Genomic DNA, 16,874 nt, shown 5'->3' on the forward strand with positions numbered 1-16,874 from the left:
CATCAGTGGCTATGTTCAGGGAGACCACGGCCAGTAATGGGTTGCACAACGCATGGCTTCTTTTTCAGCATGTTTAAGAATGGCTTCAGGATCCTTCTCTCCACCATGCGGCCAGCGCAATGGTTTCATTAATGAGGTTCTTGGCATAAAAGTTAGTTAGATGAGATCGAAATAAAACACACAGACTCAGTTACCTTATTTCTATTGCCAGGTCTGAGACGGCTCCCCTCTCTGGTTCCCTCCTCTAACCGCCCAGCAGGGCAGCAGGGATTACTCAGGGCTAGAAGGAGAGAGAGAGAGTGAACACGCCTGGGAGTAGCTTTTTATTGGGGAACAAGAGATTCAGGGGAGAATTACATCCAATGAAGATTGAGGGGGAACTGCACTCCAAGGTCAGGGTCAGTGATTGGACCCCCGGGGTCAGTGGTCAGGCACACCCCCACACGGATGGGTTCTCTCATCAGGAAAGGGCCGGGAAAGTTCCGACACAGCCAGAACGCCTCAGGCCCTTAACGGGAGCCACCCAATCACGTGTCAGAATGGCTTCCCACACTTCTCAAAATAGGGCTTCCAGTAAGTACTGGAAGTACACTGGAAGTCCAGTTGAGACCTGTCATGTTGTGGGAGATTGCTCATAGATGCTGGTGTCAAGCAGTCTTCAGTGGGAGACAGGTCTAGGGATCTGTCCATCTTCAGGTCGGGGACATACTTCTGTGAAAGGACCATAAGTAATGGGGAGCTTCCTTTCCCTTGAGCACGATTGTGAGGGGATCAGGCTCAGAGAGGGACACTGGCACAGCAGGTGTATGGGGAGCGCTGAGGAGTACTTGAGCCTGGCCAGGCTGGAGCCGTTAGGGGAGCACAGCCAAAGGTTAGAGGAATGAATCTCAGCACTACTGATGGGCAATGGTAGCAGCTTGTGTGGAGGACTGGGCTGTCCCAGGACCAGGCATGCAGGGGCGAATGGATAGAGTGCACAGATATCAGAAGAAGCCTGGAGGGAGGTTTCCAGAATAGAAGGGGTGGAGGGGTAAAAGGAAAGAAGCAGTGGACAGTGGCCGGGAAGCCCACCTCCTTCCAGGGTGGTTTGAGTCCATGGTGGGGAAAGGAAATTGAAGTGAATTGAGGGGAAGGGGATATGGAGAGGATTCTGTGGTGCAAAGTGTATACTAAGGAGGAGAAAGCTTGTGTTCTTAGGTATGGATGGTTTTAGGGCTGAAGCTACTTATGAGACCGAGATGGAGATTGAGGGAGAGAGAACATGTGCACCCTCTGACGTAAGTCATGTCACACAAAAGGCTTTTAATACGATACTCAACAAAAAAATGCCATTTAGTGGCTATAGAAAACATTCTTCAATGGTCTGCTTAATGGTACAAAGAGGGGAAAAAAAACGTTGAAATAAAGATCGCTGACTTTTTTTTTATATTTATTTTTTAGTTGTAGTTGGACACAATGTCTTTATTTTATGTATTTTTATGTGGTGGTGAGGATTGAACCCAGGGCCTTGCACATGCTAGGCGAGTGTTCTACTTCTGAGCCACAACCCCAGCACCCCTCCCCATTTTATATTTATTTTTTAGTTGTAGTCGGACACAATATCTTTATTTTTATTTATTTTCATGCGGGATCATTGACCTTTCAATGGAAATTCATCCAGTGTTTTCTTTCTTTTTTTGGTACTGGGGATTAAATCAAGGGTGCTCAACTACTGAGCCACATTCCTGGACCTTTTTAAATTTTGTTTTGAGACAGGTCTTGCTAAGTTGCTTAGGGCCTTGCTAACTTGGTGAGGTTGACTTTAAACTTGTGATCCCCCACCTTAGCTTCCTGAGCACTGGGATTATAGGCCTGTGTCATCATGCCCAGCCAGTGTTTTCTTATTTCTAGCATAGGTTGAAGCTAGGTCATCAGGAATATGCAGCCTGTTGATGAGGCTTCTTTAACTGGGGAGGTGGACTTATTGAGAGAGACACAGGCAGTGTTTCAAAGAGGAGGTATCATTGGGCTGGGTTGTGGTAATGTCGAAATTTTGTTTAGAGAACATCCAATTCGGGATGCAGATTTTCACTTGAAGATGGAAAAGCACTGTAACTGCACCTGTACTTCATTGCATTTGTTGGGAAGCTGATTAGTGTGGGTGTTATGGCTGGAACCTTCTCCTCCTCCTAAATACTCTGATCCTGCTGGAAAGATTCCAGTGAGGAAATTGCTGTAAGGTTTTCATGTCAGTCATTGTTAATGTGCTGTTTGAATGCCTGAGTGTTGTAAATGTAATTCATGGGTTTCCTGAAGATCGCTTCTTTGTTTCTCTTTAGGTTACTGAGTATTTTCTGTTATATGTGTTGGAATACATATGATACAAATTTAAACATTTTTTTTTTGGTACCATAAGGGCTATAACACTTTTACTGGGTGTTACATTACCTTTGTAGTGCCTTTGTTGTTTCTTTTTGTCTTGTTTTTCACTTAATTTACACTTCAGAGAATAATATAAATTGGAAAAGTAATATTAAATAGTACAAAATAATCCCATGCTTTTTTTTTGTTGTTGTTGTTAAAGTTCTATTTTCTAAAATACTTTATTTTGTTTTATAGGGATTTGTCTTGGCAGTTACTATCACACGGGAAGCAATTGATGAATTTCGGCGTTTTCAGCGAGATAAAGAAGTAAATTCACAACTATATAGCAAGCTTACAGTAAGAGGTTAGCAAGATATTTTTAATCCTATTTAGCATTCCCTAATATAATCATCATTTTATAGTTAAAACATGTCCTGATTCTGGTCTTGAAAATAGTGTTATGTGATAATCTGATTTTTTTTTTTTTTTTTTAATATCTAACTCATGCAGTTTCACTGGTTGTTTTATCTTGTTTTGTTTTGCAGTTCTGGGGATTGAACCCAGGCTCTTACACATGTTAAGTGAGTGCTTTATCACTGAGCTATATACCCAGCTCCTAGGGTAGATTTTTATTCTAAATGCTTGGATGTATGTATGTGTTTGTTTATATATTTATATATGTATAAATTTATATTTTTATGTATTCACATAATCACATGTTCACATCAACATATCCATATACATATATATTAAAATTATATAATGTGCTCTATTTCAGTTACATGTGAGATACATGTGAGACCCAACTCATTTATCTAAAATTACCTTTGTATTATGTTGTTATTTTTTTTTTTTTCATTACTAGAGATTAAACCCACTGGGGCTCTACCATTGAGCTATACCCCCAGCCCTTTTTATTTATTTTTATTTTTTGGTGTGTGGCAAGATCTTCCTAATATCCCAGGTTGGCCTTGAATTTGTGGTCCTTCTGCCTTAGCCTCCTGAGTTGCTGGGGTTATAACAGACCTGTGCTAATGTACCCAGCTTTGTATTATATTTTAAACACACTCATAAAGATCAGACATCTGTACCATGAAGTTAAGCTATACTTCAGTACAAAAGCATTTGAGCATTGGAAATAAATATTACGATCCAGTGTGGTAATGGGTGCATACATGTTGATTCTTTAACCTTCATTCGGGACATTAACCTGTTTTAACTTAAATTTTTAAAGAGCCTGTTTATCTGATTTTTAGTCTGTAGTTGAAAGAGAAGCCATATATTGGGAAGAGAATGAGGGTTGTGACAGTAGAAGAGTAACCATGATGCACTGGCAATGAGACACCGAAACACAGAAGGAGAATTTATAATAACCCCAAAGTCTGTTGAAAAATGAAATTCATAGTGGATTTTGTAACTTTTCTGTATATGTGGTCATGTATAATGAATTGCTTACCTGAAATAGTCAATTTTAAACAGTTCATTAGGCTGTGTTTTAAAATTCATTCAGTTAAGCTGGGTGTGATGGTGCATGCCTGTAATCCCAGTGACTTTAGATTAGAGGCCTTGAGGCAGAAGAATTACAAGTTTCAGACCAGCTTCATCAACATATCAAGACCCAAGTAACTTGATGAGATCTTGCTTCAAATTAAAAAATAAAAAGGACTGGGGATATAGCTTGGTGGTAAAGTACCCCCCTGGATTTAGTCCCTGGTACCAAAAACAAACAAAACTAAAAGAACATAACCATCCACTTAAAATATATACTTCATTGATTTTGGGTATGTTCAGAGGGTTGTACAGATGTTTCTAGAACATTTGTAACATTTCAGAAAGACACCCGAATACATTAGCAACCATTCTTCATTCTCCTCCTTCCCTGCCCACCCCAGCCCCAGGACCACTGTTCTACTTTCAGTGTCTATGGTTTTTACCTGTTCTGGATATTTCATGTAAGTAGAATTATAAAGTATGTGATTTTTTTGTCACTGACTTCTTTCATTTTACATGTTTTTAGGATTTATCCAGAATGAATCAGTACATAATTTTTTTTTTCTTGACAGGTAACATTCCATTGTTATGATAAACCACTTTTTGCTTTTTTATTCATCAGTGGATAGACATTTGAGGTGTTCTACTTTGTGACTATTGTAAATAACACTAATATGAACATTTGTAGACAAACTTTTGTGTGAACATTATAAATTTTCTCTTGGATATGTTTCTAGGAGTGAAATTGCTAGATTAGATGATAACTATGTTTAGCATTTTGAAGATCTACTGACCTATTTCTAGGTTGATTGTCCCATTTTACATTCCTACCAAATCTGCATGAAGGTTTCAGTTTTATGACATCTTCCTCAACACTTGTTACTGTTTTTCCATTTTTCTTTTGAATTTTTTTTTTTTAGTTATAGATGGACATAATGCCTTTATTTTATTTATTTTTAAATAAATAATAAATGCTGAGGATTAAACCCAGTACCTCACACATGAAATAGGTAAGCATTCCGCCACTAAACTACATTCATAGCCCCTGCTGTTTGCCTTTCTTATTGTAGCCATTACTTTTTGATTGGAGTGGGTGTGAAAGTAATATCTTGTGGGTTATTGATCTGCATTTCCCTAATGACTAATGATGTCATATACTTTATTGGCTACTTGTGTATCTTTGGTTCAGATCCTTCACCCACTTTTTAAAAATTTTTTCCACATGGTACTGGGAATTGAACCTGCAGTGTTCTACCTCAATCCACATCTCCAGCCTGTTTTATTTTTGATTTTGAGACAGAGTCTTGCTAAGTTGCCCAGGTTGGCCTTGAACTTGGGATTCTCTTGCCTCTGCCTTCTGAATAGCTGGGATTACAGTAGTGTGCCACCATGCCTGACTTTCTTCACCCAATTTTTAACTGACTGTCTTTTAGTTGCTGAGTTGTAAGAATTCTTTGGATTTTCTGAATTAAGTCCCTCGTTTTATGATTTACGATTTCAGATTTTCTCTCCCATTCTCTGGGCTGTATTTTTACTTTATAATAATATCCTCTGATACATAAATGTTTTTAAAATTTTCATGAAGTGCAGTTCATCTCTTTTTTTCATTGTTGCTTATGTTTCTGGAGTTGTATCAAAGAAATAATTGGTTCAACCCAACTTCACAATAACTTGTCTTCTTTATGATTTTAATCAATCTTACATTTAGATCTGTTGTTCCTATTCAAATAGTAGTTTTTGTATGCTCTGAGACAGGGGTCCACTTTTTTTTACATGAGTATCAAGTTATTCAGTATAATTTGTTGAAAAGACTTGTTATTTCTCCATTGACTTGAAAAATTATTAAAAAGCTTTAATGCTTGTGATGGTGGCATGGTGGAGAAAATACTAGTTCTAGAAAAGAAGAAAAACTTTAGCTTTAGTTTTGGGAAACAAGAACCCCAAATGGCCTGGTAAATTAGGTATAATTTGCAGGGTATGTTTAATAACATAATATAGGTCTTAGCTTATTTAAAAATTGTTTTAACTATGGCATTTGGACTTAGCAGAGTTTATTTCTGATATATTAATTGTATAGTTGAGAACTAAGTGGAGTGTCAGTGAGAAGGGCATAGTAGGTAGTAACATTTGATTGTCCTTCCACAGAAGTATTGAATATCAAGCAGAAACCATTAAAACCATTTGGTTAGACCTCTGGAAAACACTCAGGTTTATGGCAGCCATGCAATTGCTGAATCCAGGAAAAGGCAACTTAAAAACTGGCATATAGTGTTTTTTCCTTTTTTCTTTTTCCTGCAGTTAGTTGCCCTGGACCCAGACCCTCTCCAGTAAGTCTTGAAGGTGACAGTCTACATTTGTTTGCAGAACAGATTTATTTAACAAGAATGATGTATGTCCATCTAGCCAGTCTGTGGATGACTTGAGGCACTGACCCAAGATTTTGTTTAATCCACTTGGAACTCAGTACAGAAAAGCAGAAAATCAGCAGGCATTTCTCAAGTGTTTGGTAGCTAAATGACCAGACACTGTAGTCTGGGGCAAAAAATTACAGCTAATCCTGACACTAGAATGTCAAACGCCAGGCAGAAAAAAACTTGGGAGAGAATGTCTTTGAGAAATTTGGTTATTCAGAAGCACCTGTGCAGGCTGGGGAATTTTGAGAGTCACATGCAGGTTGAGAACTGGAGGAATGTCAGAAAAGACCTGAGAAGTTCTTTGGTCTTTGGTGGATCTCTGGGTTCAGTGTAAGTAGAAGTAAAGGCTACTGAAAAGTTGTAAATGGCCTTAACCCTTTGCTAGTTCCTGAAGGTGACCTGGAGTGTAGCACCAATCTGCAAACACCGAGAGGTTTTATTTTGTTTCTTCCCTCTCCCCTTCCTCATATTCAAAGAAATGTCTGTCAGAACAAATGCCTGGCTGTATACAAGCTAACAAAAGGGAGACTTAAGAGATTATACTTGACAGAGAATATGCTCCTTATAAAACTTGTTTAGAAAAACCACTAAATAGCTATAGCGTATAGAAAGCTACAAAACTAACACAGAAGTGGGAGAAAATATCTAAACATCTTATTTCCAGAATTATAGATTGTCCAGTTTTCCACAGAAATTTATAAAGCATGCAAAGGAAATTCACAGAAGAAATTAATAGAGAAAATCTTTGAGGAAGTCATGACATTGGACAAGGAATTTAAGTCAGCTATCTTCAAGTGTGCCCGAGGAACTAAAAGGAGCAATGGGAAAATGCTGAACAGAATAATACATCGAGGGAATGATGTGTGGACGAGTAGAGAATATCAGTGAAGGTATAGAAAATTATATAAAGGATGCAAATGAATTCTGGAGCTGACATGTATAATAAATGGCAAGAAAAACTCACTGAGGGTTTCAGTAGATTTGAGGAAGCTGAAGAGTCAATGACCTTGAATTTGAGTTAGTAGAAATGATTTGTTTTGAAGTACAGAACCAATGAAGAAAAAGGAGCGTTCTTCAGAGACCCATGGAATAATGTGAAGTGTGCACCCATTGTGTCAATGGAAGGAGAGGACAGAGGGAAAGGGAGAGAACAAGGAAGGAAGAGTGGCCAGGCACTTCCTCAGTTTAACCAAAGATATTAATCTGTCTATTCAGGATGTTCAGAGAGCCCCTAGAAGGCTAAACACAAAGAGATCCACTTCCAGATACATACACTATTGCAACTTGAAAACCAAGAGGATATCTTGAAAGGAGCAAGATAGAAAAGATCAATTACTGTGGTACATCACAGAGACTTTGTAGGTCCGAAGGGAACAGGGCGCCATGTTTTAAAAATGATGAAGAAAAAATATTGTCAATCAAGAACCTGGTAAAAACACCATTTAAAAACTGATGGACAAATTTAGACATTCCCAGATAAACAAAAACTGATAAATTTTTGGATATCTGATATTACCAAAAATGTGAAAAGATGAACAACTTATAGAATTGGAGAAAATATTTGTAAATCATGTGTGTGATTAAGGCCCAGTATCCAGAATATGTTAAGAACTCTTATAGTTCCACAACAAAAAGGTAACCTATTTAAAAAATGTGCAAAATATCTAAATATGTATTTCTTCAAAGAAGGTACAGAAATGGCCAATTAGTACACGAAACGATGCTGAGTTAATGTTATCAGTTCATAGGAAAAGGTACATCAGAACCACAGCAGGATACTACCACACACCACTAGGCTGGCTGTCTTGAAAAAATTGTAAAATAACAGGGGCTGGAGAGCATCTTCTTTTTCCTGTGTTGCCCTGGACCCAGGCCCTCGCCAGTAAGTCTTTTTTAGAGAGAGAGGGAGAGAATTTTAATATTTATTTTTTTTTAGTTTTTGGCGGACACAACATCTTTGTTTGTATGTGGTGTTGAGGATTGGACCCGGGCTGCACGCGTGCCAGGCCAGTGCGCTACTGCTTGAGCCACATCCCCAGCCCCCTCGCCAGTAAGTCTTGAAGGTGACAGTCTACATTTGTTTGCAGAACAGATTTATTTAACAAGAATGATGTATGTCCGTCTAGCCAGTCTGTGGATGACTTGAGGCACTACAGAATTGCTTGAAGGGTGTGTTTTCAGCAGCAGTGGAGAACATTTCTTGGTAATTGTCAAGCACATTTCTTGTAGAAAATTGGGAAAACGTTCTCTGCTGTTTTTTTTTTTTCTTTTTGAACTTTTTATTTTAAACATGCTAATAATCTGAAGATGCTTTGTTTGGAAGAAGAAAATATTTTAAGTAGAATATTGATCATCCTGGAATAATTTTGAGTTGTCTCTGTTTGATTTCCTGATAAACTACTTACATAGGAATTATCTATATCTGTTGCTGTTACTTCGCTTCTTTTCTCCTTGTTTATGACTGCTTTTATTATTCATCACCATCTCCTTTGATGCGATGCCAGATGCAGAATTGAGGAAGGGGAAATGGAGTAGACAATAGTCAGCAGGTCTTGGGGATTTCCGACGAGAAGGTCTCTAACTGTGTGCCCGTTGGCATTTGGACTTGTGGAATCAGTGCTGTGTGCTAGGTCGAGGTGTATCAATTGTATCTTGACTGTAAGTGTTCAGTGGGCTAGAACTGATTCCTTTCTATTTATATTTACTAAGGAGCTATATTGAGCTGAGAACCATGATAGTCTCATAAGGTTAAAACATGAATTAGTCCTCAACTTTGCTTTTTAAAGAGTTGATGCAGTCTCCTGTGCAGATAGGATCAATTTAGAGGGTTGTTGTTTGTTTTTATTTCATTTAGCCATAAAAAGTCTCAGCAGTACTAAGTTACTTCCTACAGCTTGTGATGATTGTTTTTCAGTATGCCTTAGCTGTTTCTTTGGATAGTTCTGTCATTTCTTTTGACTCAGTTTAAAGTACTCAAACATAAGTGTGATAAGTCTTTGACTGTATTTAATTGCTTCGTGAGTGTGTGTGCACATGTGACTGTGAGAAGAGGATCTTCACTTGCTTACATGCTTCCTGTGTTCCAGTCTGCTTGTCAAAAGGAATGTTGTAGTACAGAAAGAGCCATCTTTATTTCTGTTTTAGTGTCTTTGATTTGCTTATGTCAACATCTTATAATTGTACAAGTTGTATTAAAATCTTGGCTTTTTTACTTTCATATAAAATTTACACATTTCAATAAAAATTTGTTGTCTTTCAGTGAAGTTCACACTATTTATGAGTGATAATTACTCCTTAGAAATGCAAGCCAAGAGGTTTTTGAGTCCCTGACTAGTGCCTTTTGTGGAACGCTCAAGCAGTATGAACATTTCTAAGGGAAGTCAGAAAATGTAGGGGATTTTATGGTTTGCCACACTTTCTGCTTGTCAGATGGGCTTCTCTGTTGCCATCCTAAGGTACTCCAGTCTTGGCTGAGTTGGCTTATAAGGAATTGCTTGGGGACCAATGTGCTTAAAGTAATCAGAGTTGATTGCTGTGGTCCCCTGCTCAGATGCACACTGATGATCTTGCTTATTTTATTTCTCTACATCATCTCTTTGTTTGTCCACTTCTGTGACAGTTAAGACAAAATGGAAAAATGGATATTTAAAAACCACTTATACATGTTTTACATAATCCAGCAGCACTCTGTTATCTGCCATTGTGCTTTGGTTTCAGTTCAGTGGTCCAAAAATATAATAGAAAATTCCAGAAATATAGAACTTACAAGTTTTCAATTACTTGCTGTTCTGAGTAACATAGTGAAGCCTGGCACTGTTCTGCTCTGTCCCTTCCTGATGTGAATGATGCTTTTATCCAGTATATCTGTACTGTGTATGCTCCTGGCCTAGTACCTGTCTCAGGTATCAGACTGTTGTGATTTTGCAGTGCTTAGGTTCAGGTAACCCTCATATTAATTAACCATGGTCCCCGAGATCAAGAGCAGTGATGCTGCATTTTGGACATGCCAAAGAGAAGCCATGAGAAGTTTCCTTTAAGTGAAAAAGCTTAGATTTTCTACTAAGGAGGAAGGATGTATGTATGCCAAGATTGTGAGGATCTATGGTAAGAATGAATCTTCTCTGAAATTGTAAAGAAGGAAAAAGAAATTTGTGCTAGTGCTGCTGTCTCAGCTCAGACTGCAAGTTATGGCCCTAGTGTGTCATACTTGCTTAGTTAAAGTGGACAAGGCCTTTAGTTTTAGGCTTTGGTGCTGCTCATGGTTTCTGGCATCCTGTGGTCTGGGAACATAGCCCCTGTGGATGAGGGGCCAGCTGTGTAGTCAGAATGCTGCTTCTATAAGTCTGGTTGGTTTTTCACGTCATGCCTTTCCTTGAGTGTACTACAGTACACTCAAGTCATCCTCATTGTCTGTGTTTTGAGTGTCGAGCAGCATTTGACAAGGACCCATCCCTTATCTCATTCAGGAGCATTCGGTCTACATTATGGTATTTATGCCAAGTGCTTTATGTTTATTATCTCATTTTTGATTCTCTGTGGCTGGACCAAGGTAGATATGCATACCCTGGAGTGGACATGACATGGCTACTTAGGTTTAGATGTGTTTGTATGTTCATGGATGTATAGTTAGGTACTTAAATGGATATGCAAACTCAGTTACTACTGTTTTATTTCAAGTCACCCTTAGAGGTCTGTATGAATTCATGTCTTCATGAAACGAACTTAAAAATTTTTAAGTTAAAAAAATGATCTCTTGGACATTAGGGCCTAGAGTATGTGAACTATAACTTCAAAAATGCTGTTTTGCCAATGTCTTGGCTGGGCACAGAATCACGAGCCACCACACACCTTGTAGATCCAAACAGCAATTCTTTATTCCCGAACTCACACCGGCCTCTACACACACATTCTGGGGGAATCCCACTTCTGCTACCGCCCAATTCACCTACTCCACGAGGCTTTTTTCCAAAAAATACTTTCTGAATCTCCCGAGAACTCAACGGGAGCTCAGGTAGCAGGAACGCCCTATTTCCAGCAGCAATAATCTTCAACCTCCAATTTCCCTAAAACCCATATTGTCTTAAACTAGGAACGCCCTAAACCCAAGAACCAGGATACTTCCTCAAACCTGATCAGCTCTAAACCCGGATCCGCCCTGGTCCTTGAGCAAGGTCACCTTACATGCAGTGTCAACAGCGAAATTCCAAGGCAAGTCCATTTAACATGGGGTATGCTGGCAAGGTAATTTCCATGCGTCATTCCTGCTTGGCAATGGCCCTCAGCACTGTTTTGCTAATATTATGAATCTTATAAGAGATAAGAATTTAAATTAGGGTGTAGACAAGCTTATCTTAAGCCACAATATTTCTTTAGGAAACTAGAAATTCTAGAACTATAACGAGTTCAATTTTGATCTCCAGTACTTTTCATAGAATATAGGGTAGAGTTTCAGTTAGGGAATCTTTCAGCCTAATCTATCGATAATAATTGCTATGTGGTATTTATTTCTAAGTGTTCTGTTAGCATAAATCTAAACATTTTATTGTATCAAGTTAGCTAAAGATGTTTCTCACCAAAAAGTCCTTCAATTTAAATCTCTTGCCTAATGTATTATAGTGGTATTGTAAATGATATTCTGAAGTTTTAATCAATGAATAAATGAATTACAAAGCACTGTTAAAAAATGAAGAACAAATGAGTTAAAATCCTAAAATTCATCTTTCACATGTCGCCTTACTAAGATGTTGTTGGATGTAGTGCTTGTTCTCCATGTAATTTTGGAAAGAGTGTCAATTCCTTTATTACCTTATAACATTAAATTGTAGAAGATGCAAGAATGTAATTCTTTTTTAAATAATTTTTTATACCTTTGTTTTTATTAATTAATTTATTTGTATGTGGTGCTATGGATCAAACCCAGTGCCTCACATGTACCAGGCAAGTGCTGTACTACTGAGCTATAGCCCCAGCCCAAGAATGTAATTCTTTTTTTTTATTTTTTTTTTTATTTTTTTTTTTAGTTTTTGGCGGACACAATATCTTTGTTTGTATGTGGTGCTGGGAATCGAACCTGGGCCGCACGCATGCCAGGCGAGCGCGCTACCTCTTGAGCCGCATCCCCAGCCCAAGAATGTAATTCTTAATTCTTTATTCTGTTCTTTTTTGCTTATTTCAGTGATTTAAAGGAATTTTCCCATGGTTTATAAAGAGGGCTATTTTTTCTTTTAGACGCACAGATCCTTTGGTCTGTGTGTGTACTTGCATTTCTTAAAAAAAAAAAAGATCAAACTGCTGTTATATACTTGTTATACTTTTTTTTTTTTATTGGTTATTCAAAACATTACAAAGCTCATGATATATCATCTTTCATACATTTGATTCAAGTGGGTTATGAACTCCCATTTTTTACCCCAAATACAAGTTGCAGAATCACATCGGTTACACATCCACATTTTTACATAATACCATATTAATGACTGTTGTATTCTGCTACCTTTCCTATCCCCTACTATCCCCCCTCCCCTTCCCTCTCATTTTCCCTCTCTACCCCATCTGCTGTTGTTTAATTCTCTCCCTTGTTTTTTTCTTCCCCTTTCCCCTCACAAACTCTTATATGTAATTTTGTGTAACAATGAAGGTTTCCTTCCATTTCCATATAGTTTCCCTTCTCTCTCCCTTTCTCCCACCCCACTTGTCTCTGTTTAATGTTAATCTTTTCCTCATGCTCCTCTTCCCTGTTCTGATCTTAGTTGCTCTCTTTATATCAAAGAAGACATTTGGCATTTGTTTTTTAAGGATTGGCTAGCTTCACTTAGCATAATCTGCTCTAATGCCATCCATTTCCCTGCAAAATCCATGATTTTGTCGTTTTTTTAGTGCTGCGTAATACTCCATTGTGTATAAATGCCACATTTTTTTAAATCCATTCATCTATTGATGGGCATCTAGGTTGATTCCAAAGTCTAGCTATTGTGAATTGTGCTTCTATGATCATTGATGTGGCAGTATCCCTATAGTATGCTCTTTTAAGGTCCTCAGGAAATAGACCGAGAAGGGCGATAGCTGGGTCAAATGGTGGTTCCATTCCCAGCTTTCCTAGGAATCTCCATACTGCTTTCCATATTGGCCTCACCATTTTGCAGTCCCACCAACAATGAACAAGTGTACCCTTTTCCCCACATCCTCGCCAGCACTTATTGTTGTTTGACTTCGTAATGGCTGCCAGTCTTACTGGAGTGAGATGGTATCTTAGGGTGGTTTTGATTTGCATTTCTCTGACTGCTAGAGATGGTGAGCATTTTTTCATATACTTATTGATTGATTGTATGTCCTCCTCTGAGAAGTGTCTGTTGAGGTCCTTGGCCCATTTGTTGATAGGGTTGTTTGTTATCTTATTGTTTAATTTTTTGAGTTCTTTGTATATTCTGGATATTAGGGCTCTATCTGAAGTGTGAGGAGTAAAAATTTGTTCCCAGGATGTAGGTTCCCTATTTACCTCTCTTATTGTTTCTCTTGCTGAGAAAAAACTTTTTAGTTTAAGTAAGTCCCATTTGTTTATTCTTGTATTTAACTCTTGGGCTATGGGCGTCCTATTAAGGAATTTGGAGCCCGACCCCACAATATGTAGATCAGAGCCAACTTTTTCTTCTATCAGGTGCAGAGTCTCTGATTTGATATCTAGCTCCTTGATCCATTTTGAGTTGACTTTTGTGCATGGCGAGAGAAAGGGGTTCAGCTTCATTTTGTTGCATGTGGATTTCCAGTTTTCACAGCACCATTTGTTGAAGATGCTATCCTTTCTCCATTGCATGCTTTTAGCCCCTTTATCAAATATAAGATAGTTGTAATTTTGTGGATTGGTCTCTGTGTCCTCTACTTTGTACCATTGGTCCACCTGCCTGTTTTGGTACCAGTACCATGCTGTTTTTGTTACTATTGCTCTGTAGTACAGTTTGAAATCTGGTATCGCTATACCTCCCAATTCACACTTCCTGCTTAGAATTGCTTTTGCTATTCTGGATCTTTTGTTTTTCCATATGAATTTCATGATAGCTTTATCTATTTCTACAAGAAATGCTGTTGGGATTTTGATTGGCATTGCGTTGAACCTGTAGAGAACTTTGGGTAATATTGCCATTTTGATGATGTTGGTTCTGCCTATCCATGAACAGGGTAAATTTTTCCATCTACTAAGATCTTCTATCTCACTCTTTAGGGTTCTGTAGTTTTCATTGTATAGTTCTTTCACCTCTTTTGTTAGGTTGATTCCCAAGTATTTTATTATTTTTTTGAGGATATTGTGAATGGGGTGGTTTTCCTCATTTCCATTTCAGAAGTTTTGTTGCTGACATACAGGAAGGCCTTTGATTTATGCATGTAGATTTTGTATCCTGCCACTTTGCTGAATTCATTTATTATTTCTAATAGTTTCTTTGCAGACCCTTTTGGGTCTTCTAGGTATAGGATCATATCGTCTGCAAATAGTGATATTTTAAGTTCTTCTTTTCCTATTTTTATGCCTTTAATTTCTTTTGTCTGTCTAATTGCTCTGGCTAGTATTTCAACGACTAAATTAAATAGAAGTGGTGAGAGAGAGCATCCCTGTCTTGTTCCAGATTTTAGTGGGAATGCTTTCAGTTTTTCTCCATTTAGAATGATGGTAGCCTGAGGCTTAGCATATATAGCTTTTACAATGTTGAGGTAAGTTCCTGTTATCCCCAGTTTTTCTAGTGTTTTGAACATAAAAGGATGCTGTACTTTGTCGAATGCTTTTTCTGCATCTATCGAGACGATCATATGGTTCTTATCTTTAAGTCTATTGATGTGGTGAATAATATTTATTGATTTCCGTATATTGAACCAACCTTGCATCCCAGGGATAAATCCTACTTTATCATGGTGCAGAATTTTTTTGATATGCTTTTGTATTCGATTTGCCAGGATTTTATTGAGAATTTTTGCATCTATGTTCATTAGAGATATTGGTCCGTACTTTTCTTTCTTTGAAGTGTCTTTGTCTGGTTTCGGGATCAGTGCGATGTTGGCCTCATAGAATGAATTTGGAAGAGCTCCTTCTTTTTCTATTTCTTGAACTAGCTTGAAAAGTATTGGTATTAGTTCTTCTTTGAAGGTTTTATAAAACTCCGCTGTATACCCATCCGGTCCAGGGCTTTTCTTGGTTGGTAGTCTTTTGATGGCTTCTTCTATTTCTTCCTTTGTTATTGGTCTGTTTAAATTGTGTGTGTCTTCCTGACTTAATCTGGGCAGCTCATATGACTTAAGAAATTTATCGATGTCTTCACTGTCTTCTATTTTATTAGAATATAGGGTTTCAAAATACTTTCTAATTATCTTCTGTAGTTCTGTAGTGTCTGTTGTGATATTGCCTTTTTCATCCCGTATGTTAGTAATTTGAGTTTTCTCTCTTCTTCTCTTCGTTAGCATGGCTAAGGGTCTGTCGATCTTATTTATTTTTTCAATGAACCAACTTTTAGTTTTATCAATTTTTTCAAAGGTTTTTTTTTTTTTGTTTCAATTTCGTTGATTTCCGCTCTGATTTTAATTATATCTTGTCTTCTGCTATATTTGCTGTTGTTTTGCTCTTCCTTTTCTAGGGTTTTGAGATGCAGTGTGAGTTCGTTTATTTGTTGGTTTTTTCTTTTTTTGAGGAATGAACTCCAGGAAATGAATTTCCCTCTTAAAACTGCTTTCATTGTGTCCCATAGATTCCGGTATGTTGTGTCTGAATTGTCGTTTATCTCTAAGAATTTTTTGATTTCCTCCTTTATATCTTCTGTAACCCATTGATCATTCAGTAACATATTGTTTATTTTCCATGTGATGCAGGATTTTTCCTTCCTTCTTTTATCATTGATTTTCAGTTTCATTCCATTATGATCAGATATGGTGCATGGTATTATCTCCACACCTTTATATTTACTAAGAGTTGCCCTATGGCATAATATATGATCTATCTTTGAGTAAGATCCATGTGCTTCTGAGAAGAACGTGTATCCACTTGATGATGGTTGATATATTCTATATATGTCGGTTAAGTCTAGGTTATTGATTGTGTCATGGAGTTCTATAGTTTCTTTATTCAGCTTTTGTCTGGAGGATCTGTCTAATGGTGAGAGTGATGTGTTGAAGTCACCCATAATTATTGCGTTGTGGTCAATTTGACTCTTGAACTTGAGAGTTTTTTTTATGAACGTTGCTGCACCATTATTTGGTGCATATAAATTGATAATTGTTATGTCTTGTTGGTGAATAGTTCCTTTTAACAGGATATAGTGTCCTTGTTTATCCCTTTTGATTAACATAGGTTTGAAGTTGATTTTATTCGATATGAGTATGGCCACTCCTGCTTGCCTCCGAGGGCCATGTGAGTGGTATGATTTTTCCCAACCTTTCACCTTCAGCCTGTGTATGTCTTTTCCTATCATATGAGTCTCCTGAAGGCAGCATATTGTTGGATTTGTTTTTTTGATCCAGTTTACCAGCCTGTGTCTCTTGATTGGTGAGTTTAGTCCATTAACATTTAAGGTTACAATTGAAATATGATTTGTACTTCCAGTTATGTTTGTTCATTTATTTATTTTAGTTTGGCTAGTTTTTACTTTTTGG

The 16,874-nt window shown here is 37.6% G+C and overlaps 1 protein-coding gene across 4 annotated transcripts in view; it reads left to right on the plus strand.

Annotated features, from left to right (window-relative positions):
• Positions 1–16,874, plus strand: part of ATP9B (ATPase phospholipid transporting 9B (putative)) — a 273,460-nt gene that overhangs the window by 37,361 nt on the left and 219,225 nt on the right. For all 4 annotated transcript variants that reach the window (XR_014018324.1, XM_081263198.1, XM_081263199.1 and 1 more), the window contains exon 5: positions 2,599–2,707. Coding sequence is in view for 3 of the 4 variants with exons in the window: in XM_081263198.1 (XP_081119324.1) it covers positions 2,599–2,707 (109 nt within the window). In the remaining variant the exon portion in view is untranslated. The remainder of the gene's footprint in view (positions 1–2,598; positions 2,708–16,874) is intronic.

The sequence above is a fragment of the Spermophilus citellus genome (assembly GCF_964194105.1).
Source record: "Spermophilus citellus genome assembly, chromosome: 12".
NCBI lineage: Eukaryota > Metazoa > Chordata > Mammalia > Rodentia > Sciuridae > Spermophilus > Spermophilus citellus.